The following is a 27,262-nucleotide window of genomic DNA, read 5'->3' as shown; positions in this document are numbered from 1 at the left end:
AATTACATATAAGTACTGAACTGTAAGTATCTCCATAGAAGTTAAAGTGAAAAACTCAACTGAATTTTAAGCAGAGCAAAGACAACAGAAGACTACAGAAGACATATGCATTACCATGCTCCCTGCAACATTACCAGAAACCTCAATAAACATTCTACACTAGAACCATCACGCTTGCAATACCTAAGGCAACAATCACTTTATCCAGCACTAACAGGTCTTAGAAAAATAATGACCTGAACAATTATTTTGGTCAGACTGCTTATCTTCAGTATTGCATTACCTCTAATTTCATGGAAATATTTTATGATGTGACTTTAACTAATGAAAAATTCTGTAATGAATTCTAATCTCCAGGTAGTCACAAGAGATATATAATGTAATTAAAGCTATATGTTATTTTTGTCTTATATACCTCCAACCAATCTTAAAAGGAAATGCTTATTATGAAAGGCAACATTTATGTAAAATTTTGCCTTTGTTGTAGTCTTCTAGTGAAATTTATTTGTTTCACAGACATTGACATTATTTTTAACTTCATTTTTTAGGGAGGGTTTATTAGAAGAAATGTAATCTGACCAGAAGATATTTTCCAAAATTAGTTAGTATCCCAAATTCCAATCTTTAGGGAAACCATAGAAAAGTGCAATCACAAAGGCTGCGATGCTTTTAAGCAATATTACCAGAATCTATTAAGAAGATTTAAAATTACCATTTTGAATTACCACGTTCTGAAACTCTTGTTAAGGTAATTAATCTTCGTTCACTGCAAAAGGACTGTTGAGTGAGCTATACCTGGACCCATGAGAAACTTACCAAGAAAAAAGTAGTGGCCCAATCACCACTTTTCTAAATATGTTTTCTATACAAAATATTTTCAAGGTATAATCCTTAGTTATTTGTACAGTACTCTATGGTTTAAACAACAATATCCAGTAAAATAGTAAGTGTGTGAAACTGCAACACCACATGGAATGAGCACTCTGCCATTTTGCTAGTGTAATCAATATTAGGACCAGAAAAATTTTCTAACACGCAAGCAAAAATATTCCATAGTTTCTGAATCTCAACTGTACACTTCATGATTTTGGCTATGATTTGCAGCACACTCGTAAGATACACAAATATCTTATGCACATTTCAGTAGCAGAATGGCACTTGGCTTGCTCTAATAAAAACAACAGAGATGCAACTGACAATTTTAAGAAAGACAATGTCCTTATTTGCATGCTGAAAATCTGGTTGTGTCCCCCCCTAATCCAGGCACATCCATTCATTGTGCAATCTGTCGATGGGTAAACAAATAGTGCAGGATTCATCTCAGTGGGATCTGGCCCTTTGGTCTAACCGAAGTCAATTCTAGGTCGATACTGAAGTACCATAGGGTAAGACTGAAAACAAAAGCAAGAGAAAAACAACAACACACAAGACAAGAAAAAATAAAGACATAATTCATAAAAAATAATAATAAAATGCAGTTAAAGATTGCCTTCAGAATAGCCAGAGATTACCACTGTGTATGACAATCAGCTTTATTTATATAAATTAACTCTATATATTTCAACAGTTAAATCCCTATTCATAGTTCATAATCCATATTCAATCTCTAAGTCAGTTAGTTGTAGTTATTTGTCATTAATATAAAACTCCTGTATATGCTTTTATGTATTTCATGATTATGTTCTGACACAAGTACTTAGAGGGCTCAAACAACTGCTCTTCTGTTGCTGTGTTTGACAAAAAGCAATCTTGAAATTTTATACTTTCTAAACCAAAGTCTAGATGTACTTGGTTTGATTTTTATAGATACACAAATTCATTGCTATACTAGTAGTCAGCACTAGGTAACGGGAGCCAGGTTAGCCTAGTATTAAAAAGAAAGATGAGAAAAGAAAGAAGGTCAAATAGCCATCAGCTGATTTTCTGAATTGGACAGAATTGTTCTGGAAGGGGAGGCAAGAATAGGCGGGCTTCCAGAAAATGCTCTGAGCACTTGTTGCTGCAAAGTCCTCTTTTACTAAATGTCTTACTTTTTTGATCTGTTAGCATTTTACGTAAATCTGCTGTTTTCCTAATAACTTCATTAGGACACTGGATGCTTTCTATAGCATAAACCCCAGGAAAATCTTACTGTCTCAGCTACAAGGCAGAGGAACATAGCTGATTTGAGTCTGTTATTGCAAACTTGGAAATATAAAGAATTGTTACAGAAGCTATCACTAAACCCAGAAATATTTTACTGCATCATTCAAATGCAATACAGATGAACTTCAGTGATCAAAGAAAGAAAAGGATACATTGCAGAGACCTATACAGGTTTACAAAATTTCCATGCCATGATAGTGAAATGATCACCAGAATTAAATGTGCTCATGCTTGCTGGGGATTTACAAACTGGAGTGTAGAGAAATGACAACATAAACCCAAAGGTGTTCATAATAGCAGGAGCATTTAGGAGAGAAGACAGGGAGCACCACGTGCAGTCTGCATTTGCAATTAACAAACATATAATACTACAAATGTAGTATCATAAACTACTTGATCTGTTTTCCTTGCATTGAATGTGACAACCACATCACTTAAATGCTATTTCACATGTTTTTCATTTTGATTATATAAAGTCTAAAAAGTACTAAATATATATAGTTTCTAAAAGTACTCACATTAATTGGAAGTGCACACAGGCACAGTTACCTCAGTGAAACTGACATGTAAACCAGTGAGGCTCAGGGTTTTTCCACACAAACTTACAAAGCAACTATACAAATAAAATGCTCCATGTTGGACAATTCTATTTATTGAAGTAGGCATGACTGCAGCACGTCATTCTCATCCATAGTGGGAAGTGACCCTCCATCATTAACTTCAGCTTTTGGCTTAAGCAAAAATATTATTTCAAACTTCCAAAGTAACTTTTAGAAATTAGTTCAAATCAAAATTCTCAATGAGGAAACTGAAATATTGTTTCATATGGGTATGAACCAGACTGATCAATGAAATTTAGAAATCAACATCAGTTTGCAAGTTCTGGAGATTTTGGTTTGTTACATTCTAGAGATAAGGTGTTATTAATTTCTAATTTTAAAAGATGTGAAAGGAATACAGTATTAGAAAAATATAACATTTCTTCACTCTATTAAAAAGAATATATGAATTGCCATAAAGAGATGAAACCAGTGTAGTCTCTTTTGACCCACACTCTTTAGTTTCAATCCCTTGTCAGTGCTCCCAATGCTACTAGTAAGAAGGGTGAAATAGAAGAGGTAGATAAACCTTCCAGGCTGATGGGGATATCAGCCTGCAGAATGACATCTCTCAATAAACAGATAAACGGCATTATGCAAAGTAAAGGAAATCCCTAAACCTTCTGAATGGGTTCTATTTATTCATTCAATAAAACTTTCTCTGAAGGAACAAAAATGTTCAGGCCTTGTTCACAGAATTTTAGCACTTTCTAGTGAGGAATTATAAAAACTCCACAACTTGGATTACAATTGAAGTGCTGACAGGACCTTAATGACTGTAGTATGTACAGTCGTGAGTGCCTCTTACCTGATAAAAAGTGCCATCCTGTGAGCAGACTTGCGAAGATGAGCAGTTCTGACACCGAAACTGCGAAGGAGATGATTTTCTGATCAGATAAGAGGCATCCACAGCTGGACATACACATTCACCATTTAATGCTTTTTCTTTTTTTTAAGTTTTCAAATGTAAAGCTTAAAATTAATTTACTTATTTAAAAAAGGAAAGACCTCTCTAATGTATAAGTGGATATTTCCCTTTACTACGCCACCTCATGTAAGGTCCACAGGTGCACCAGTACAAGCTCATGGTGAATAGTACCAAAGATGGAGATAACAGATTTACTTGATCTTCATCCAAAGGAAAAGATTGTTAATTAATTACAACTTCTGTTTTGTAACAAGACCCAACACAGTTAAGGAAAACAAAATCACAGAAGCCCAGATGTTACTGGATTTATTACCAGTACAATCTAATTTGCACAGGTTTTATCCTGTCATCTCTTGATTTCAGGGGAGTGATTTAAAAATGCTGAAAGGAAAAGGTGTACACATACCTGGCTATACTATGTGTATGTAAGCACAACTTACAAATTTTATCAAGAGTTGTTAATTTTTATATTCAACTTCTGTTAGAAACAATAGTTCTGAGAATTTTTAAATATTTAACTAGCACAAATAACATCCTTTTTGTCAAGATGACAGTTACAGTTGCTTTCAAACCCATGCGACTAATGCCCATTGTAGGCAGAGGTGGCAGTATTACATGGCATGAAAGAATTCCATTATCACTAAAGTTGTTGCCTCAACACTTCCCAATAGTACAGCCAATGCTAGCTAAAATATAAGAGGGCAAGCCAAACAAATACCCACTGGTTTCAAGGCAGCACTGGAAAGAAATACTACTTCAAGCTCTGTTATTGGTACCGAATTGGGGTTTCAGCAATCATCAAATTTCAGTGCAGTATTCCTTTCAGATTTAATGAATACTTGCCTATATATATTAACTCCCTTAATTCCTATCAAAATCTATCTGCCCTCCTCCAGATTAAAGTAAAACTTTAAGAAATTTGTGAACTGTTAACTCCACAATGCGCTCAATCCTCTGTCTTTTCTGTCTGTGCCCCAATGCTTTTTATTTTGAGTACTAGGAAGCTTAAAAAAAATCCAGAAAGTTTGGAATATTCTACAGATATATATGTTAAGTGCCCAACCGAAGTTGCACTCCAATATAACCTCCATGGTAGAGACAGACAACAAATCTGCATATACTTCAAAGCAATAAACAACACAAACAAATGTATAAAACAAAGAAAAGAAATGGGGATATGACTTCTAACAAAAAATAAATAAATTAGCAAGGCAATATAAGTGCCACTAAATCACATGGAATATCAGATCTGAAAGAAATGTCTCTTATTAACGGAAATATTCTAAAATATACACATGGAGCAAGGAAAACCCATTCAGCTGTGTTACCTGTATGTTAGTGTTACACAGCATATCTAAACTATTAGTATTAACAGAAAGAGTAACAAAAAATTAGATTTCACCAATAACATTTCAGTGTCACTTTCAGTTTACTGACTGAGATTCTTAATAAATAACTGCTGGATACAGATTCCCCAACTACTGGGGATTAGTATTCCCCAAACTCAAAAGGTCACTAAACGCAAATTCAAATGCAGAAAAAGAAAAGTTCTCGGGTTTTCAGATACCTGACCTAAAACTCTGAGCATAACTTCGATGTAAACTTGATCCCCTCTATAGTATACCTGCTATGTTTAAGCTTCAGAATCCACACAGTATATGTGCTGCAATAGGGTTTAACAAAAGAAATCCAGAAAACTGGATCCAAAAAAAAAGCATTTTTAAATAAGGATTTTTGAAGGGTCACAGAATATATTTTGGACCAAGCTGTGAAAGCATGTATACTTTCTATAATAAATATACCAAAACATCATTTAATAATGTAACAGCATTTACGTTTTCGCCTCTTAGTCTCCATCTTGTCATATAGATGAATTCCATAGTATGATCCTTCCCCATGATTTCTCCATTGCATAGTACATCCAGCTTAAAATACAACAGAACAAACAGTAAGACACAGGGACACAAAATTTTAATGCCTAAATGAACTCCTAAGTGAGTATCATTATACAATAATTCCATTGAACATGCGTATCAACCCTGGATAAATATAACATACTGACAATATGCTATTTTGTACACTAGTAATTCACTTTATTTTCACTTCTAAGTTTTCAATTAAAGTGTCAATAGAAGGAAGTCTGCTAAACTACATAGGAAATCACAAGTAGATAAACACTCCCTATATTTAGCAATACTACACAGTATCTCTAGAGAAAGCCTTGTGCTGTATGTTGAAGGCCTTCTTGATATGTCAACACCTTCATAACCAAATATCTACAGAATTACTGTAATTTTCATTAAAAAAGGCAATTTAAAAAAGTAATTTAAAAATAACTATAAATTACAAAGAAAATACACTTCTGAGTATAAAAACATTACTCTTCATTAACTGAAGGCAAAAGAAAAATAAAAGTAAGGATCTTACTGTGGAAAGTAACAGTTTTATAGCATTATTGTATTGTAGCATATTACTGTATTATAGCATCTTACTTTTACCCTCCACTGAAAATATTTGACAATTCTTTCATTACTGTGGCCGTAATGCTTTTCTGGTTTTTAGAGGAAAAAAGAAAAAAAAAGGTCAAAATGTTTAAGTAAGCTGATACTATGTAACACCATAGCCACAATGGTGCCAAAGACAGATTAAATTAATATAACTAACAAAACCAAATAACAGCAAAATGGCTGATCATCATGTCATGAATCTGACGGACTCCTGCATACAGCTCTCCAATAATCTGTGCACCTGACTCAACTCAGCCCTATCTCTGATCAAAGCTGGGAGGCTGCCATTTTTGCTAAAAACAGCCTGTAGTTTGTACAGTCGTAGAAAGAACTGGCTGAAGAAATTGCACTTAAGTCAAAATTCCTGTATCCCTGCAGAGGCAGGAGTCACACACTTCCCAGTTCCACCATGCATTACAACTTCAACCATGTTAAGACGTCCCCCCAGGGAACAGCCTTGGCCAAAATCAAATCACTCATGCAAAGTGCATGATCCTCTCTCCATCAAATTCCAGAGAAGGTGCAAAAAAGTCTGTGCATTTAGAAAAATTAAAATGCTGTTATTCCTCATTTCTTTGTAATTGTTGGATAGTTTCTTATACCTAAAGATAAATTGCAGAGTAGTTTGGTGTATGTCTAATTGAGCTCTCCTTTTCCCCAATAGCTACTAGCCCAAAACTGTATTAAGTGACTTTTTCATTAGCCACATGGAAAGAGAAGGCATTTTTTTTTTGCAGAAAAATATCAATACCTAATGCATGTGTTCCTTCACAGGTGAGCAACAAATTGAGTTTACTAGAACTGTATGAGCTCACTAACTAGAAACTTCAGTCACTGTGATAAAATGATCACTTCTCATTTAAGGGCAGAAAATGTAACTTGGAATATTGAAAAGTACTTGGTGACTGGGCTGAAAGAAATATTTCTCAATATGTTCCATTTCAAATATGATAAAGTTTCATAAAACCTTAATACTTTGCAGGGAAATAAAAATATAAGCATCATTCTTTCAAATGTACCTCATAAGAACTTGGAAGTTTTAATTTTAAGCTGAGAAACTTTTTGATAGTTCCCACGGTCACTCGAGTGGAACAGCGGATAAATTTCTTCATTAAACCCTAAAGCAACAGCAACAAAACAGAAAAAACATGTTAGAAGTTTTACTGCAAGAACAGCTGTAATAGATATTTTCTTCAACCAGGAACCAATTTTACTGCGCTCTCCTCTAATTCATATTGGCACCAGAGGTTCATTTTTCTTCACTTTTTTGCAAAATGTACAAGATGACAAACTCATTTGACCCATCCAAAAAATACAGAAGGGAGGAAAAAAAAAAACAAAAACCAACATACCACCCCACCAAAACCACCAAAAGAGAGAACTCAAATATTCCATCTGTGTTAGTAACGCTGGGGGTCAAACAGATGTGACATTTCTTAGAATTTCTTTAGTCCTTGAGAGAAAAAGGAAGTAAAAACATCCTCAAATAATCTAGGTGAAATACAGGGAAGCTACAATTCTGAGAGAGCCTATCAGCTTTGATTCAACAGGAGAGCTGGAAACCTAAGACTCCTGCATGGCAATGGAGATACAGATTTCTTACTATTTAGCATAAACATGGTGACAACATGTATGTATGTTTTCTTGCTGAATCAAAACCTTCTTACTAAGAACTTTCAAAATTATACATGTAACATAGTGCACAGAAAATGTAAGTAGTGTTTTATTAGACAAATTTTAAATATCTTTTATAATTCTTGTCTTTGTAATTTAATAATATTTTATCAAAATCTAAGAGGATTTCTAAACACTTTCTTTTAGATTTAATACCATTAGGTAATCTTCCCTTCCTGAATAGAGACAAAACACCCCTAATTCTTAAAACAGCAGTTAGCAGGTATTACTTTACACATTTTACAGATGGAAGTGACCTGCCCATGGGCACAAAAGATCCAGATCCCAGTCATTCAGTGCACAACATATATGTAAAGCAGCTTCATGCTGGCATGGGAAGAGAGCAGTCCTGAAAGTGTGAGGCAACTCCCCTACAGCTAGCTTTTAAAGTATATCTGTGGTATGCTGTAATCAGTTGTGCAATGCAGTTATATACCATCAAGGCTATAAACTACAAAACTATACTTCATATAAAGACAAACTAATCCATGGTCACAGATGGATTTCTGTATGGAGTTGTATTTTTTTGCAAAATTCCCAGATGCATTGAAATGTTTCAAACAAAAGGACTAAATAAGTGAGGAGGTGGAGACAGATCACCACATTAAGGTGTCTTATTAAAGGTTATAAAATTATTTGGTTCCTGCAAGGTGCTATTCTGCAACAACAACAGCACAGATTATCTTTACCACTCACTTTGACAACATTATCTCCTGATTGCCCATTGTTTCGTAAACAGTCGAGGCAGATAGCAATCTGTGGGTCACTCCTGTGGTAGTCTTTATCTTCTTCATTTTCATCACACTCCTCGTCTACTTTGGGTTTATCAGCTTTTGGGCTTTCATCTGTAAAATACGAAGATCATATTATTTAAGTGTAAGACAATGAAAAGTCATAGTAGCAATAAACATATTTAAAGCAATACTTCATTTTCAAGTGCATATTTTTTTCTTCAGATTAACTTCACAAAATTTTAATTCAGTGCATTCTTAAATCTACCAATTCACAAATCTCTGAAAACAGTTTTAGTATTGAAATTAATAGAAAATGAAACAACAGATTTCTGTGACAGAAAATTATTAGGCTCACGGACCACTAATGGTTATTGCTGTCGACTTCTGTTTCTGTCCAGTGATTAAAATCCCACAGCTGAGCATGCATCAAAATCATTCAACCTACTCTATGGCGAAGCAGTACACTGCCAAAAAATAATGCTTTTAAATATACAGTGGAATAACTAATCCCGATACTTGTATATCAAAATAACATGGGCAATCAACTCATATTTCCTGTCTGCCACAATAACCCAGCAGAGACTGAAATGTTAAGTTAGCTAAAGAAGACAAAGCTTAAATTTCATCCACTTTTGACCCAGCTAGGTAATGTTTTTGTAAGAACTCCAAGTGTCCTTCTCCAGAAGGATTTTCTAACTAGTCAAACACATACTTACTCCCCCTTAGGAGTTTGAGCAGGGCACACGTAGCCTATGTAATCACATATACATACCATGTTATCTCTCTTTGCTGATGCTGTTACCTGCTCTGTTGATTCCTGGTTTAGAAATCTAACTCTAGCAAAATGCTATCTCCTACAGTTTTCAAAGGTTTAGTACAGTTGAATGCTGAGACTAGCTCATACAGCTAGATAAAGCTGCGATACATGTAAGTAATAACCATAAAATGAGCCATAAAATAGAGTAATTTTTACAGATTTGGAATACAGTATACAATAACCCTACTAAATATGTTTGTGGTTTTCTGTATCCCCAACTTATTTATCTTGATTTAATACAGAGGCTGCTCTCTGTGGGAATAAAACATTATCACAAGTAACTTGAATAAGCTACTTTTGCATTTTCTGAAAACCTTCCAGATCAGATCCTGGTGTTTTTTTTTTTTTTTTTCACATTTACCACGAACTTTTAAAGTTATTTAGAAGAATTCGAATGAGAAGATAGAATGAAAACTTTAACAAGTACCAAGCCATGCCTAAGTTCCTAGACACAGTGATTAGTTCATTTTGTTTAACTTACATATTCAAGATGAGATTTAAGCTATGTTTATTACTTTCCTTGCATATAATTTTGAAGTATTTTATAACTAGAAAAGATTTGTCCACATGTCCCTAGTAGCTATTGACAGACTTAGTTGAATATGTATCATATATACATTTTCTTCCTATCATCTTGCTATGAACAGAATTTACAGTATTGAACTATAGATATATATTTTTTTCCTTTTTGTGAGAGTCCAGAAACTCTTTTAATCAATCAGGCACAATCTACCTGCCACAGGCATTTATCTTGGGAGTCTGCCTATGATTCACAGATCCTTCGGCAATGCAAACGCATCCACAACTTTAAACAGTTATCACAGTGCTGAGTAACAGAGGAAGATTTAGTTACGCAATTTAAAATGTCTTGAAAGGGAAAGCAACTACAGAAAGTTGTAGAGAAAGTAGAAAGCTAGGGAAACTAGCACATATCCAATCACAAAATCATTCCAGACACAGGTATGCTCACAAAAAAGATCTCATCTTTCAAAGTGTTCTAACAGAAATTCAAATGCTCCTCCACATAAATGGCACCAGCCTACTTACTAAAAAAATCCCTGTAGACATTAGAATTAATGATGTTTGTACAGGCAGCCTCCAGGAATCAATGTGATGGTCTTTTAGAGGCATGTTATTAGAATTCAATATGATTTAAAAGAAAGAAAACAAACCAAAAAAAAACCCAAGAAAATGAGAAGTTTGGATCTCACCAAAATGGACTTGGTGATTTCCAAGTCAAAAACATCAAGCCAAGAACAGAAGGCAGAACAAAACAAACCCCCACCCCCACCCTCTCTTTCTGTAAGGAGTAAACTGGTGTCTCATTTTTCAATCTCACCTTTCTTGCAAACTTGGAAACTTGTCTGTTTCCTGTTCTTTACCTCAAAATTTAATGTAAAACTGTTTGCCAGAGTGACTCAACGTAAAGCTGTTTGCCCTCTTCTTTTTCCAGTTCAGACTGGAGCGGCCCAATAGAGATTTTTCTTCTCTGAATCGCAGTGTGTTTACTATCATCACCCATCAATTCTCTCTGGTAACCGGTCTCCTAGTGGAGTCACCAATGCCTGAGATATGCTGTTGTCTGAGGGTTTTTTTCTTTTGAGATGTAATTTTATGCCCTGCAATTATTTTACAGATCCTGGATGCTAAGGTTGGGAACTGCACTGTGACCTGCAGATTCTTTTGAACTAGACTGACTATAGGATTGCAGGGCATGGTATTGACAACTGAAACAGTCTTGTCTTCCTGAAATTATTCTCTCCAAATAATCTATTCTCAGGCAAGATTCTAAATGCTTGTTTATGGCAGAAAATAGTTTAAATGCTCATAATTTGTCTCATGACTTTTGAATGGTTGGCAGAGCCAAATTTCCATAGCCCAAGGATACAGTCACTAACAGAGCTGGATACATCTGTAGCTACTTAAAAGTGTATTTTGAGAGTTAGAGCCGCCTTCTGATTCACCACTTAGTAACTGATTGCCATTAGGTTTGCCATCAAATTATGGGAGAAAGGTAAACAAGAAGAATAAGGAAGTCACATTCTACAAATCTGAAAATTATATACTTTTCTATTTATATATATAGCAGAAATACTTTTCTAAACAGTCAAAAAATGTCTATATTTCATAAAAATATTTTCTAAGTATTTTTTAAAAATGAATAGGTATACACTATGTTGTAGTAAACTAAAAAAATATCACATAAACTGTCCTGCAGTTCTTCATTTAATTATATAACAGAGAAAAGAACCTTGTCCCTTATAATGGATGCCAATACAAATCAACAGATTTGTAGTGAGAAAGAAAATGAAAAGTTATTAAGTTGAAAAGAAGATATTATAAACAATTGAATACAGAAGAGTATTGCAAGACATTTACTTGACAATGATACTTTACTAAAAATAGCTATTTCTTTAGCTTAGCAGAACCTTTTAAAAGTTCTTTAAAATGTCTGAACCAAATAGACTATGGTATCAAAATCCTAATGTCAAATTAAACAGACATAAAACCAGTTGAGTGAAGTCCTCACTTAGCACCTTGATAATCAGCTCCAGAAGTACATAGGTGAACTACCAAAAAATAATAAAAAAAAAGGAAAAAAGATTATAAAAAAAAGCATTTTGGAATCTATATAAAACAATTGTTTAGCATGTGTGGAAAGCTGTTTTACTACTTGTCATAACTAATTCTTGACAACCTCCTACTTAACAGCTGGTCAAAGTCAGTAACAGAAAATAATCTGTAAAAAACTCAAGTAGTTCTGCATCTTGCTGTATTAAGAAAATTAAGAATTCAAGTGGAAAATGAGTGTGGAAAGTGAGAGCTTAGGGAAATGCAATGAAAATAGTGGTAAAACAGGTAATGTTTGTAAAACAAGTAGTTAATAGATAAGCAGCAGTACATGAAGGCCCAGGTTACGTTTATGAAGATTTGTTACAAGTTTCTGTAGTATCTTTAGAATTCAGTAAAAACAATGTACATGTGTAACTGTTTAAAGAAACAGGGCTTAATCATCAATGTTACTTAACAGATGAGAGAAAAAAAAAAATCATCACCTTGCCCATTTTCTTGAGGTTTATTTTTCTTCCAAAATTCGATCTCCCGCTGCAGTTCCTCTAGTTAACATCAAAGAACAGTCATGTGAATTTTTAAATCAATACTACAGGTATATCACTAGAATTGACCATATGCCCTCCATCAACCCAAACAGGTAGCCCAAAAACAAACAAAAAACTTACGTTCCCGAAGTCCAGGCACCAGCTTAAATATAATTTCCTCTAAGGTGTTATCCAGCCTTTTAAAGGGAAAAAATACATTTCATATTAAGTAGAAACTAACATTCTATATATTTTCAGACATTAAATAACAAAAACTTTTGAATAATAAAATTGCATATTTCTCTTAAATAATGTATCCTGAAAAAATCAGCTGATTTTAGCTTGAGAGACAACATCTCAACCACTTATCTCAACCACCTCCTGAATGGATTTGTTTTAGAATTAACCAAGGAATTTATTTTTTAATGTATAAAGACAAAAAACCCCAACCCCCCAAAAACATTATACTCTAAAGTTTTCATTATTTTAATTTTTGTTGCATGCAAACAATTGTGTTACTAAAAGGAACAAACTGGAAAAAATGTATGTAATTTTAAGGTCCAGATCATGAGTAATAAGCATGAAAACTGTAAACTCCATGATCATATTAAGTGTTCAAGTGCTTTGGTAATAAGGCTGTTATGAAAAACTGAACAGACTATTCCCTCCTCATTACAACACAGACAAACCAGTCTTGGCAGGAGAAAGAAGACCATAGAGCATCCATGCTGCTCTGGCTAGACAGTTCTCAGTGCCCAACATAATTCATTTAAACTATTTAAATCTGCCATGAATTTGTCTACCAGACAACAGTACGCAGCACAGGCATGTCCTCTGTTACCCTGATATTAGTGCTAGAAACAGCTATTACAGTCCCTTCCAGAGGACATAGTGCATTTTGCTTTGTTGCTGAAGCTAAAATATTTTGCTTCCCTTTTCTCTGAATTTTACCAACTCTCCTATCCTTTTAATTTATCATCCGCTTTCTAGTTCCACTTCCTCTCCTTGTCTCACTTATCACCTGGTTTCTTCTGTCTTACTCTTTCTCATTTCTCTCCTCTGCCCTCTTCATCTTCTCTTGTGAACAGTAACTCCCACTGTCCACAGCCTAAACAAAAACGCAGGACAAAACCAAGTACTAAGCAATATGGCCAGAGAAATTTAGTATTTTGATGCACAGTCAGAAGCTACAATACAATAGTTGACTTAGTTATATTTTTGATTCCCTTCATTTTTATCTCAGCAATGAGATATCTATGCACACGTTTGTATATATACAGATATGTATGTATAGATGTTATCAATAATACACTATTTGCCTGTTAAAAAACATATGACTGTTCTCTAGCTTTTGTTCACTGGCAATGCAAAGTAGGAAGACTGAATGATTTTATTGCTGAGGAATGCCTAAAAGCCATTTTAGCAGACAACAGTTCTCTTCTTATACCAAATATACAAGCAGTCCAGGTTCTCCTTCTTTACAGAATTTGCTTTTGTAATTGAAAGGTTACAATGGGACTTACTACCCAGTTACCTTGTTCTGAGACTAGTTTCCTGTGTTATCTGTTAGTTCATAAAGACAGTCATACCATAAGAATATTAATGTTTAAGCTACAAACAATGCATTTCTAATTGCTTCTTCTTATAAGTACCCAAAAAAATAAAAATAAAAATAAAAAATCTTCAGCAAGTGAAACAGGCGTCCCCTAAAACAAAGAAGCATAGGGAGTAATTTGTCACAGGTAAAAAGGGAACCAAAACCATGGGATGTCTGCACACTCAGTTTCTGATAGACAACAATATAGGTCTAGCTTTCCAAACAGTATGTTATCTCTTCTAGCAGCTCTTATCAACATCTAATACAACTAGAGGGTACTGCTTTATATGAAGTTTCTGCAATAGAGCACTGACAACCTGTCTTGCAAATGGGATTAATTTCACACTGTAAGAAAGCTCTGATCTTAATAACTTATTCATTAAGAGAAAAGAAATAAGAACAACACTAATTTAATTAAAAAACCCACTAACTATTCCTCAAGATGGCATAATACATGCTGTTTTTTCTACATTTATTTTTAAAATTCCCTTTTAGCACTTTCAAATTTGTCTTCAATGGCCCAAATCAAAAGTCTCTAGTAATGCTAACATAGGAAGAAAACCACTATACTTAACAAATCTACAATGCTAGCAGCTAGCTTGATGTGCTATAGTCAATAACTTCATCTTCTTCCAAAACTAAACAAAAAGAGCTATTTGTCCTTATGAAACAATACTACTAACCAATACTTTAAAAACTTAGGGAAAAAACCCACTTATCTGATTTTTAAGTACAGGAAAACTCAAAGTATAGGGGAAAATAATAGGAAATTATAAGAAGATTCTTAATTTCACATGCATCTTTACAGTGTACCTATTATCCACTCCTATAAGGACTCTAAAAAAAAGATCTGTATTTCTGTGACTTGCATCAAACCCATTCCAAAATGCAACTACTTGAAATAACTCCAAACATGGTCTCAGTCATTTAGTATGATACTTCCTGTTAATGCCGAAACAGGAACATTAACGTTTTAGACATGCTTCTTTGTACCCTCACATCTTCCAACCTCCAAACCTCTCTTTTTCACCTCTTCTATAATACTGAATGAGTTGTTATAAGATCAAAGCCATTCCCTGATAATTGTCAATTATCTGAAGTGAAGCAAATGAAGACTATCACTCAAGAAAACCTGCATTCCAAGTGCAATGGAAAAATGCAGCCTGCCTTCATGGCAGACCACTGAAGACCCTAGTGAATACTGATGATTCAGAATTCTGCTAAATCAGGAAGGGGAATTCTAGAATTTAGCACTTTTCCTAGATTTTTATTTTGGAGCTCAATGTTGGATTTCAGACTTTGGCTTATTGTTTCAACAGTCCTGAGTGCTGCCAACTAAAAGATACATCTAAAAACCTCACATAGTTATGAAGTTATTCAGAACTGAGTTTATAAAGTAGTTTATACAGTTTATCTGAAAGATCTCAGTTAAAAATACTATCTAGAGTGTTCAATGCCATTTCTCAGAAAATGACTGCATTCTTGAGCAATGATGGGGCTGGCCTCTACATTCAGAGTGTAAGACATGTATTAAGTTAGGCAAGCAACATCCAAAAAAGATAATTCCATTATACTGTTCATGTGCTTTTCTGATTATTAGCTTAGCAAATGTTGAAAACTGTTTCATAAAATACAACCAAACACCTTGCTATATGCAGTTAGTTGGCAAATAAACACCGTGACTCTAAAAGGAGTTTCAGGAAATAACTGCAGAGAAAATAGCTCTTCTCACATTTCTGGCTTGTGGTCTCAACTTTTCTCACCTTTCTATCATTTCCTGCTTAGAGTGTGGTATTAATTTAGCAAACATCTATTAGAGGCTTCAGAAAATGCATTTTTCAGGTACTATGAAATGGTCTTACCAGAATAAAAGAAATATTTCTAAAACGCTTTTGTTTTCAGTCTTACGCACTCTATATAGAAACTTCTATTACAGCTGACCCAGCACCTCAGACACTGACAGATCAGAATAGTGCTTAAGGTAAACATCTACATAAACCCTTTTAGCCCTACTGTTCTAAAAAATATTCAGATGATAAAGACTTAAGCTAATAACACCCTTTAAAGTTGCTGTATTTAATCTCTCTCACCTACCCTCTCGGTACATAACTAAGTATGGGAATTGCTGTGCACACACATATCAGTCAAAAAGTAAAGTATGATAAATTGTAGCAAACACAATATGTAAATATTTATTGTGACATTGATTGTAAGAATATTTCTTTCTAAGTTTCCAACAGTATTACAAACTAATAAAATCAAGGGAGGGGGAGGGACTGTTGGGAGTGAGGGCAGGGAGAAGCTTCATTGTTTTAGGAAAACATTTAGTTCTTCCACCTATAACATTTCTCAGTTTCTCTGTACTATACTTGTAGCAAGGTTACCACCTTTGTTTCAATATAAAATGGCTAAAAGAAAATCCAGAATTTCAAGAAAAATAATTGTTTAAAACAAAGTGTGTTATTGTGACATAAAAAATACAAACTCTCAAGAAAAGGTACTCTTGGTGTCAGAATTTTCTTTCATGTGTGTCTTTCCATTAATCTGGCAGCAGATTTCAGTTCAGATTGGTAGGTCTACACCCTGGAAAGCATTTAGTTATTTCTATGATTCATTTTCTATATTGCTTTACGAATTAAAAAAAACTGCACACAGTTTGGAATACCCTAAATTAGTTGAAAAATAAATTCTAGAACTTAATTTCATGTAAAGAATAAAAGTTATCTGGTTTATTTATTAGAGGCATTAAATAATTAAATAATAAAATTAAATTAAACTTGTACACTACACCCAGTCTTTCTGCATCTTTCCATTATCTTTCCTCCTTTTATTTTATCTGAAAAGTTAATTTACCTTTTACTGGGAGATAAGAAATTGATAGTATCTATGGCCAAGAACAGTTGATATATGTATTATACAAAGAAGCAAAAAAAAAATAATTTCCTTTCAGGGTAAAGATATTAAGATTATTTTTTATTTTTTATTCTTCCATTTCAGCAAATGCTGTGCAATGTCATCTTACCTTAACATTTCTAGTGGATTAGTCTCATGCACTTGGTTGCCACACCTGGGGCAGTCATTGCTGTCTTCAAAGTGTTGAACGATGCAAGTCTTACAAACTGAGGGACAGAAGAAAAAAAAGGCAAAACTAACTTAGTCTAAGATCTGAATATTGCTTGAGCATGACCTAATGATACCAGCTAACTACTTCATGAATCAGAGTATTATTTTAAAGCAAATAAGGTATGTATTCTATCCACTTCTTCCTCAAAGCTATAGCTAGTTCTGCTCGGCCAACACACTGAGTTCAGCAGCACAGGTTAAACAAGTGCTGCTTCAAAGTATGCAAGATTTTTACTACTTAAAATTCTCCCACCATCATAAAATGCAAACCCCATACCATATAGCACATGCAAAGAGCAGGTTCTGAGAAAGTGCATGCAGGGTTGCTCTCGACCAGCAAAGCCAACCATCACTTCAGATGATTTGAGAATGACTTATGCACATTGTTTTCTTTCCAGCGGTGTTGCTGGCAGCTAAAAATACTGTTGTAAATACTCACTGTAAGACAAAGGCTCACGGAAATTGTACACAGGTTCAAAGCAGCTATGTTTCCCTTTTGACATAGCCCCTTCAAAAGCTCTGATAGAACTTACAGGGAACATTTAATAATTGAATCTTGCAATGAAAAATCAGGATCATAACCATGGGAGGTATAAACAAACCCAAAACATCAACGTGAATTTAAAATCCAATAAACTGAAATTAAACCAAACAAGGTGCTACACTTCTGTTGTTTCTAAATGATTAATTGCAGACTGATAACTTTACTGCCATTAATAAAAAAATAGAAGCCAAGCTGACGAGAACAAATATGCCTGCTATTATACATTCTGCATGGAGATAAACTCCATCCTTTGTTTATTATTACTTCACTTAAGCTGAACTGAGAACTGCAAATTCATCAGTAAATGGACTGAAAAAATAAATGGACTGCTGCAATTACAGTATGTTTTCTGCTGAAACACTGTAATTTCTTTCATCAATTACCTAATGAACTAAGAGTACCTCTAAACAAGCTGGTAAATCCTAGTTATATGAAAATCTTTAAGGAATCTTGAAATTCCTCTAACAAATGTCACCTAATAAGCAAAGCTTGCATTTATATTTTCTCAGAAGAGTTACTGCAACTCAGCTGACACTGATAATACACACACATTAAATCTCTGTGCAGACGTTTTTTCCAACTGCTTTAAAACATGAACTTAAGGATGTTAACTTCATAGGTTTGGCTGAAATTACATGAACTTTTCCCTTTAAGGTGGACAGATTTCCGAGCTCTCTGGCTGGCTCTTGGCACCTTCCCCAACCTAAATGGTTCTAGTAAAGCTCGATGCAGGGCAGATTTCCGATGATCTGGTAAAAAAAACTCAGGAAGCTCCCGAGTCCTGCCAAAGAATCCCACTAAGTGGGGCGCATTGCGATCCTCTGCACATAGGGACTCCAGAACAGCCGAGGATGCTGATGCTGTGAGAGTGGTATTCAACCCTCAGGACATGAGTTATTTTTTTTCCTGACCTCAAATTGTGAGGTATTTAGCACTGTCACACAAATGTAAGAACCTGTAATTACAGAACTCTTCCTATATCACAGGTCTTTTATAATTTGTTAAAATACTAGACTTAACTGATTTTTTTCACATGCATTCCCTAACACTTCCACAGGGTAAGAAGTCTAGTACAGAGCAGCAAATGTGATGTTCCATACCTACATTGTTTGTTCCTTTTTTCCATATATTTTTTATAACTAATACTCCTAAAACTGAACATTTTGCTACTACACTTACAGAATATAAAGAATTTCATCACCCATATAGAAACTCCGATGCCAGCCCAAAGAAGCACTTCAGAACATGCTTAAATTAAAGCACAAGTCCAGATAACTTAAAAAAATACATGTAGCAAAGATTTCTATAATCTCTCCTCACTAATATGATAATGAATTTCCTCTACAACTGAAAATAATTTAAGTTACCCTTGAAATTTAAAAGATATGAAGATTCTCAGCTGAGAGTTTTCCTGAAGATGTAGCATCTGCACATGGCAGGGGGATTGGAACAGGATGATCTTAAGGTCCTTTCCAACCCTAACTATTTTATGATTCTATGATATATTAGGTAAGAGTCACGGAAGTAAATCGTATACAAAAGTCACTTCTCCAACAGTATCAATTACTGTTCTCTTTTCTTAAATTAATGCACTAGCTGATTAAGGGTTAGAGCTTTCTGATTTCAATGAGCTGTGCCAAGATTAAACAGATGTGGGATTTTTTTTTTTTCATTTTTTTATCTGAATCTATTACAGACATTTTTAGTGTGTTGTTTGCTTTAGATACCACAACTTTTTTTTTCCACTTTATCTTAAAATGGTTTGTTTTCCTAAGGATTTTAGAGTAAATGGATAAGAACACGACATTGATCATCAAAGGGTATCACCAATCTGCTCTGCAGTGCTTCCTTTAAATGAATATCCTAAACACAAGTTCCAGCACCCTCAAAGGTAACAGTGTGTACCTTCATTTCAGGCACAAAGCATTGGAGAGGAAATGGTGTTGCATACTAACATGTAATAAACAAAAAGCCCTCTCACCTTTATCTAGATAACAGGGTGCATGCTCAGCAAGGAAGTCTCAAAAGTGTCTGAGTCACAGGTGAGGAAGCAGCATCACTTCCTCAAAGTTATACTTTTTGAACAGGCATTTTTATAAGACATAATGCTGTGTAAAAACATGTACTAAATAACAAATAGAAACCCTAAAGGTGTCCAGACCTGAGTTACTTGCAAAGAGTCACCAACACTATTCAAGTGGTCAGATAGTATTTGATTAACTGGTCAAACAACATATTGTAATATTCTCCAAAAGTGCCCTTGCTTATCTCCGAACTCTAATTATGGTACCTTTACTTTTTTGATAGTAACAGTAGTCCTGAAGATTGTCCAAAAAAAAAAAAAGCCTCCATCTAAATCAAGAGCATGCCATATCCTTGAATTCAACAAAACCCAACAGCCAATAACACTAACTAATATGAAATTCAGATACAGTGTTCATGAGAAAGCTATGATGAAGTGAACTTCTCTTTCCAAAACAGGCCATCATAGTATCATGCCATTAATTTATATTGCTTTTCTTGAGAAGTGAAAAGTGAGCCGAAGTGAGTAAAAGGTCCTACTCTAAACACATGACAGAGAGATCAAAATAGCAGACAATGTGACCAAAACCAGGCTCTTTAAATATTGCTATGAATGGAAGTAGTTAACATTGTTGAAAACGGGAGTAGTTAACATTGTTAAAAATTTTACCTTTCCCATTCATTAATGAAGATCTCTTCTTTCTACTTATTAAAAAAAAAAAAAAAACAAAACAAAGACAAAACAAACCCAGGACATTTTTAGGGTGTGATTCTTCTACAGTATTGAAGTAGAGAAAATTAAAGCAATTAAATGTAGAGATACTAGATCGGTGTGAAGTAAACCAAAGGACAAAATAAGATTAACCTATTCAATCTGATGTCAGATATAGCAAAAGTCTGAGAGTCCTAGAATAAGCACTTCCTGAATTACTTTAGTGAGAATGTAAATAACTATATTCTGCTCAAGCTTCTCAAGGAATCTGTAAAATATGCTATTGACACTTGAGCTCTTCAACTGTAGCATTTGGTATCTCATAATCCTGGTCTCTATATTGTGCTGAAGGTGGAGACGATACACTACTTCTATCAGGAGAAAGAGTACAGATTAGTGATGGGTGATGACAATACTGATGCGAACCACAAGGTTAAGAATCATCTGCTATCTCAGAAATACCATTAGTTGGAGAATCTCAGATTAAAGACTATAACGGAAAAGGTCTGGGAAGCTAGTATGATGATGAAATTGTGAAGTCTAATACAGTTGTGAATAATGGCCATATGGAAATTCATCTGAAAGTCGCTGAGGTTAGTAACAAAAGGATTTAGTATGCTCTGACTTGACTTCATAGAAACTGTGTTTAGGGATAACCCTTTTTCAAAGGAGAGCTGCAAGGGACATAAAGTTCCTCTTCTGCTAACTCCTATAATAAAGGAAGGGTTGGTATTTAATTTTCTTTCTGTTGTAAACATCTTGTCTGGTATAAACAGCAGCATCTTTATTGGGTCAGTCTTTCTAATCTGACACCAATTTTAATAGAATTATAAAAATAAAAGAAATGGAAAAATAGTATAAATGCAATTGGTATTGGTCAATATTAATTTGGGAGTTGATAAGACTAACTACTAATCTTAGTTGGGAAATTTTTACCAATGAAGACTCTGAGAGGGTTAGCACAAAATTTTTTCAAAAGGATTACCAGTAGCTTCTTATCAGTACCCGAGAGGTTTCTTTCTGTAAGCAATCAGTACTAGCCTCCTTCCAAAAGCACTTCTCTGTGTTTTAAGGAAGCTATGCCTAAAATTCTTTGAAGAGAATTTAATTCCCTTCACTTGCTCTTGGAATTTCTGTTCCATACACGTAAGAGAAGTTCTCATAGACTGTCAATGAGAGACACTGATCTGACTGCTTTGAAAAGGACTGACTTGCATGGTACAGGTATTTTAAATTTGGCTTTGCTAGGCTTTTTGATTTTCAAAGTAAAGATAAATAGGACCTACCTGAGCTATGGCTTTAATTTAGTGTATGAAATTTGAAACTGTTACTGTTCAGCAGAAATCTATGCCACAGGACAGACACACTTATTTGAAGTCAGATGACTTGACTCCCCAAAACCTTCCGAATACTAAATGCTGCCAAACATAAAGCCTGCTAAAATCCATGGTAATGTTACTTGAAGAAATATTTCTAACTAATATTTTAATTAATATTTCTAATATAAACCAATCTGTGGAAATAAACTGAGTTCCTCAATCTGAATATACATGCTCTCCTTATACATGCTCTTCTTGTAACTTTTTTTGAGAGAAGATGGCACCCTTGGAAGCCATGCATGGTTCAAAAAAGTGACTAATAATTAATGAAGAGTTTAATCTCTAGTTAAGAGAGGTCTTTAAATAGAACATACACAGACAAAACATCATAAGGAAGCAAGAATCCTCAGCCGGTCCTACATGGATGTATTCCCTACCCAGAAAACTTACAGATAGGTAACAAGTCTTTGCACAGCCAGCTCAAAAGATGAGATAATCTTATACAGTGAAAAAAACCTTGAAACTGTTAAATCAGTACTGCAGCAATCTAAAACAACTTTTGCTTTTTCTCATGTAAAGCTATGGTGCTATGAGGATTTGCCTGTCAAAACTAAACGTGATTTACTGATAGCAATGTGAAAGTAAAAAACATACATAAATTCTAGCACTCAAGAATAATGAACTGATACATAATACTCCTAGTAGGAGTATGATCATCAATCAGCATTTTCAGATATGATAGGTATAATCATCCTCTGTCATTCTCAATATAAAACACTGAACATTTTTCAAAGTCTTACCACTGAAGTTTCAGAGAACGGGATGAGGTCCAAGTATTAGGTGAAAAGGGTAGGGAAAAAGGGAGTCTTTAAATACAATTTAATTACAGATATATTTAATTCACCACTTTTTGGGGAAAAAACGCGCAACAACAACAATGTATGTGCTACACATGCCAGTGAAATAAGGACCTGGATTTCATGGTTGTACTATGACACTTTAGATGAGTCACAGTAAAAGATAAACTCACTTAAAAGGTGATTTACTACAGCATGACATATGCTAACTGGCTGGCAACCATAGCATAGTTCACAATACCATTTTTGCTAGTACATAGATACCTGGCTCACACAATCTTTTAGACCTTTGTAATCAGCTGTGCTGTCATCTTGTGCAAACAAAAAAAATACGTACCTTATGTCTATCTACACACATTGTTCAACAAGAAAAACTTTGTATTACATGTCATTCATAAAAATTCATATTGCATTTTTAAACCAAAATATTTTACATGAGAAAGTTTAATTAGTTAATTGTGGCACAAATTCTTTGTTAGAATTCATCCTTTGAGTTCTTTCAAGGATCCCGTCTCTCAAAGTCACTCTTTAATCCAGTGAGCAAAGGAGGGGCACAGGATACGCATAGGTACTGGAACATCAAATCCATATCAGTGATGGCACACGTATTTGCTATGTTTAGTGAAGTATTTAATTAGCTACTTTAAACCTGCTTAAAAGCACTTTTAGGGAAAGAGTCTGCATCAAAACAGGACAGAAAACTTTTAATATACTTAACCACCCTTTTCATAAAATATATATGTGAGACTACTCACTCCTCTGTTAATTACAATTACCAGAGAAAGACTGGATTCCCTTCTGTTAAAAAGGAGAGAAAATTTCAGTACATGGTGATCAAAAAACACTTTCTGGATTGAAATCTTCGATTTCAGAATAAGACATATCTGATAACCTTTAAGATCTGTGACATGCCATTGACTGAAGCTTCTGCAGGAGGAGGAGTATGAAAGCAGATCAGCTTGTCTGTCTGAGGGTGGGAAGTTTTGCTCCAGTATAGTTCTTTTGAGATCTTTTGGTGAGAGCATAAGTTTTTTAGCAAAAATCTGAAAAAATTCTCTGCTTATTTGATTATTGATTTGATATTACAGCTCTGGTCATTTTCCTGCATGGAATGACATTTCTCAAAGTTCCTAGACTGCATCAGTTGATGATTTCTTAAGACAAATTCTAGAGAAACTAACTAGGAGTAATGCAACACTTGATCTGCTGTTCATAAACAGGAAAAAACTGGTGATGAATACAGCTGCAGATAGCAGCTTGCCTTTCAGTGAGAGGAAGTTCCGACAACATGTGAGTCTAGTAATTAATGAATGAGGGGAAAAACTTAGGAAGAGATTATATAGGAAGGTGGATGTATTCATACTATAAGCCAGGTAGGATTCACTAAGCTGAAAGTTTATCATGATAATCATGGTAATAATGGGAGGTGTCTGATGACTGGAAAAGGGTAGTGTGTTACATACACCTTTAAGAAAGATGGGAAGGATGACCAGGTAACCATAGCTAAACAGTCTCCCCTAACTCCCTGGAAAGATGACCACTCACATGATGTCCCTTGGAATCAGATTGCAACCACATGAGAGACAAAAACCTAATCGGGAACAGGCAAGATCAATTTACCAAAAGCAAACCATGGTTGAGGCTAGTAGGTAAACTAACCACAACCTATACCACTTGAACAGCAGTCACAGGAGCGATAGAGCGCAGCTCTCCTTGGTAGTGGTAAAGAGTACCACAAGGAGAAATGGTGAGAAGTTGTTTGGTAGGACATTCAGAACTTCTCCAATGGGTAAATAGTGTAGCACGGTTATTGAGAGAGGCTACAAAGTCTCCACACTTGGAAACTGACAACTCAGCTATACAGAGACATAGCTTTACCTGGCACAGTGTTGTGTAGTGTTGGCAACTAACCTGCCTCATGCATGAAGTTGGCCTAGACAACCTCCACGTGTCCCTTCCAAACAACACTTCTAAGACTGTGTAAACAGTCTGATATTTTTTAGGACACTAAAGAACATTCCTGAGGAAAGTTTATTTTCCAAGTTTTGTAAGCGCAGACTATACTAAACAATGGAGTGACTCGGGAGACAGGATGGGACATACTCTTTAGCTCACATCTAGCCTGCTTCAACCAGTAGTTCTTGAACATCCTTGACAACTGTGTAACAGACTAGGAAAAAAGGTCTCGGTCCTTAAGACAAAACCATTCTATTGCAAATGGCAAACAAGAAACAAATTGCTGAATTTGCAGAATAATTAACTATTTTGCTGTAATACAAGCATTTTCTTCGCAACAGAGACAGGAAAATTTGGGTGATTCCCAAGTTGTGCTTATTCTCCCCAGTAAATGAATGGTGGACTTGTCTATCCAACATTTCCAAAAACCCAACAGAAACATCTCTTATTCAAAAGGAACATATTCCTCAGAGCAGAACTTTGCTACTTAACATTTTTCAGCAAAACTGATGATGTGAATTAATCACTTATTTAGTTACTACTGATCACATTAGTTCCTGTACAATCACTGGAGAACATCTAGGTCAATACTTCAAGGCTTTTCATCTTGTCAAGAGAAATACGTTGTATTCACAATATCTAATGAATTCATGTTGCTTCTTAAACTATTAATATCTGCAGATTTTGATCATCTGTGCAACACTGTTTTGAATTACCACAATTAGTAGTACAAGACAAATATTAAAGGATTGTTAAAATCATTGCATTTTGTGGTAACTATTTGGATATGACTGAAGGACCATACCTGTACATAAAAAAAAACCCAACCAACCAAATGAAAAAAACCTCCAACCAACCAAAAATGCTTAAATATTTTCTAAAAGCCAATGTGTAAAGTAATTTATCAGAGTATCTTCCTGAATACTGCCACATACAGATCACCTTTTACTCTACAAACATAAGACTTCCATATCACCACTCTTTAAGTTTTTCATTTTTCTTTCCATCTTTGTAAGCTTTGTATTTTGTCAACTTAACTTTGCTTTAAAGAAACTTCACCTCCTTTCCTGCAGTTTTACTTAACAACCAAAACACGTGGCATCTTTTCTGTGAGGAGACCTGTGCAACTATATGGCAGCTCTGTAAAATTCACGTGTGCTAATCTGGGGAGTAGGCAGTAGCAGAGCTGTCTCAGTGAAGAGCTCATGATCTACAAGTGAACAAAAGAAACAGATGCTGCTGACAAAAAAAAACCAAAAAGCTCCTCCTTACACTGTTTCATAATGGCAGCGAAATTAAATACACATATAAATTATCTAAACAGAAAGATACCATAAAAAAACCTATTTTTTACTAAGTTTGAGCTAATTTCTAATGCAACTTTTTTCCTCTCACCCCAACCTTTTAAAAGTTACTACTGTTCATTAACTTTAACCATAAAAAAAAGTAGCAAATGCTGGAATTTTTCCATTTTCTTTGAAGGGAAAGATAATGCAATAATAGGTAATATACCTCTCTCCCTCCTGTTTTATTTCAAGTTCTTATAGGGACACTTTGCTTACCTTTTCTCCTCCAGAACTTAAATTATTTTACCAAGTAACCCAAACCAGAAGAATAATACCATGAAACACACAGTAATACTTAGCTACACTATTTCTGATATGGGCCAGGATGCTGTTGGCCTTCTTGGCCACCTGGGCACACTGCTGGCTCATGTTCAGCTGGCTGACAACCAGCTCCTGGCAGGACCTGGCACTGAGGCCACACAGAATTAGCCTCAGATCATTGATCCAGCCTGTCCAGATCCCTCTGTAGAACTTTCCTACCTTCCAGCATAACAACACTCCAGGCTCAACTTGGTGTCATGTGCTAACTTACTGAGGATGCACTTGATGCCCTCATCCATATCATCGATAAAGATACTAAACAGAGCTGGCCTCAATACAGAGCCCCAGGGAACACCACTTGAGACCTGGAACCAACTGGATATAGGTCCACCACTCTTTGGACTTGGCCGCCCAGACAGTTTTTTACCCAGTGAAAAGTATACCCATCCAAGTCATGAGCAGCCAGTTTCTCCAAGAGAATGCTGTGGGAAATGGTGCCAAAGACTTTACTAAAATCTAGGTAGAAAACATGCCCAGCCTTTCCCTCATCCACTACGGAGGTCACCTAGTCCCAGAAGATCAGGTTGGTCGGGCAGGACCTGTCTTTCATAAACCCATGCTGACTGGGCCTGATCACCTGGTTGTCCTTTATGTGCCATGTGATGGCACTCAAGATAATGATGCCCCACAACCCTCCCTGGCACTGAGGTCAGACTGACAGGCCTGCAGTTCCCCAGACCCTCCTTCCAACTGTCCTTGTAGATGGGCATCACATTTGCTAACTTCAGTCAACTGGGACCTCCCCAGTTAGCCAAGGCTGCTGATAAACGGAAATAGCATGGTAAGCACTTCCGCCAGCTCCCTCAGTACCTTTGGGTGGATACCATCCAAACCCATAGACATGTGTGTGTCTAAAAGATATAGCAGGTGACTTAAATTTTCCTCTTGGATTATGGAGGTTTCATTCTGCTCCCCATTCCTGTCTTCCAGCTCAGGGGCTGGCTACCTAGAGAACAACAGGTC

General features: G+C 35.2%; 1 protein-coding gene across 1 annotated transcript in view; it reads right to left on the bottom strand.

Annotated features, from left to right (window-relative positions):
• Positions 1-528: 528 nt before the first annotated feature.
• PCGF5 (polycomb group ring finger 5) overlaps positions 529-27,262 on the bottom strand; it is a 29,549-nt gene continuing 2,815 nt past the window's right edge. Inside the window, exons 3-10 of the mRNA XM_034062129.1 lie at positions 17,122-17,218; positions 12,644-12,699; positions 12,461-12,520; positions 8,550-8,698; positions 7,199-7,297; positions 5,508-5,597; positions 3,553-3,612; positions 529-1,391 (exon numbers count right to left, since the gene is read on the bottom strand). Coding sequence (XP_033918020.1) covers positions 1,344-1,391; positions 3,553-3,612; positions 5,508-5,597; positions 7,199-7,297; positions 8,550-8,698; positions 12,461-12,520; positions 12,644-12,699; positions 17,122-17,218 — 659 coding nt within the window. The 3' untranslated portion in view covers positions 529-1,343. The remainder of the gene's footprint in view (positions 1,392-3,552; positions 3,613-5,507; positions 5,598-7,198; positions 7,298-8,549; positions 8,699-12,460; positions 12,521-12,643; positions 12,700-17,121; positions 17,219-27,262) is intronic.

The sequence above is a fragment of the Melopsittacus undulatus genome, chromosome 4, assembly GCF_012275295.1.
Source record: "Melopsittacus undulatus isolate bMelUnd1 chromosome 4, bMelUnd1.mat.Z, whole genome shotgun sequence".
NCBI lineage: Eukaryota > Metazoa > Chordata > Aves > Psittaciformes > Psittaculidae > Melopsittacus > Melopsittacus undulatus.
Note: the sequence above shows the minus strand (reverse complement) of the source record. Positions and strands in the feature narration are given on the sequence as shown.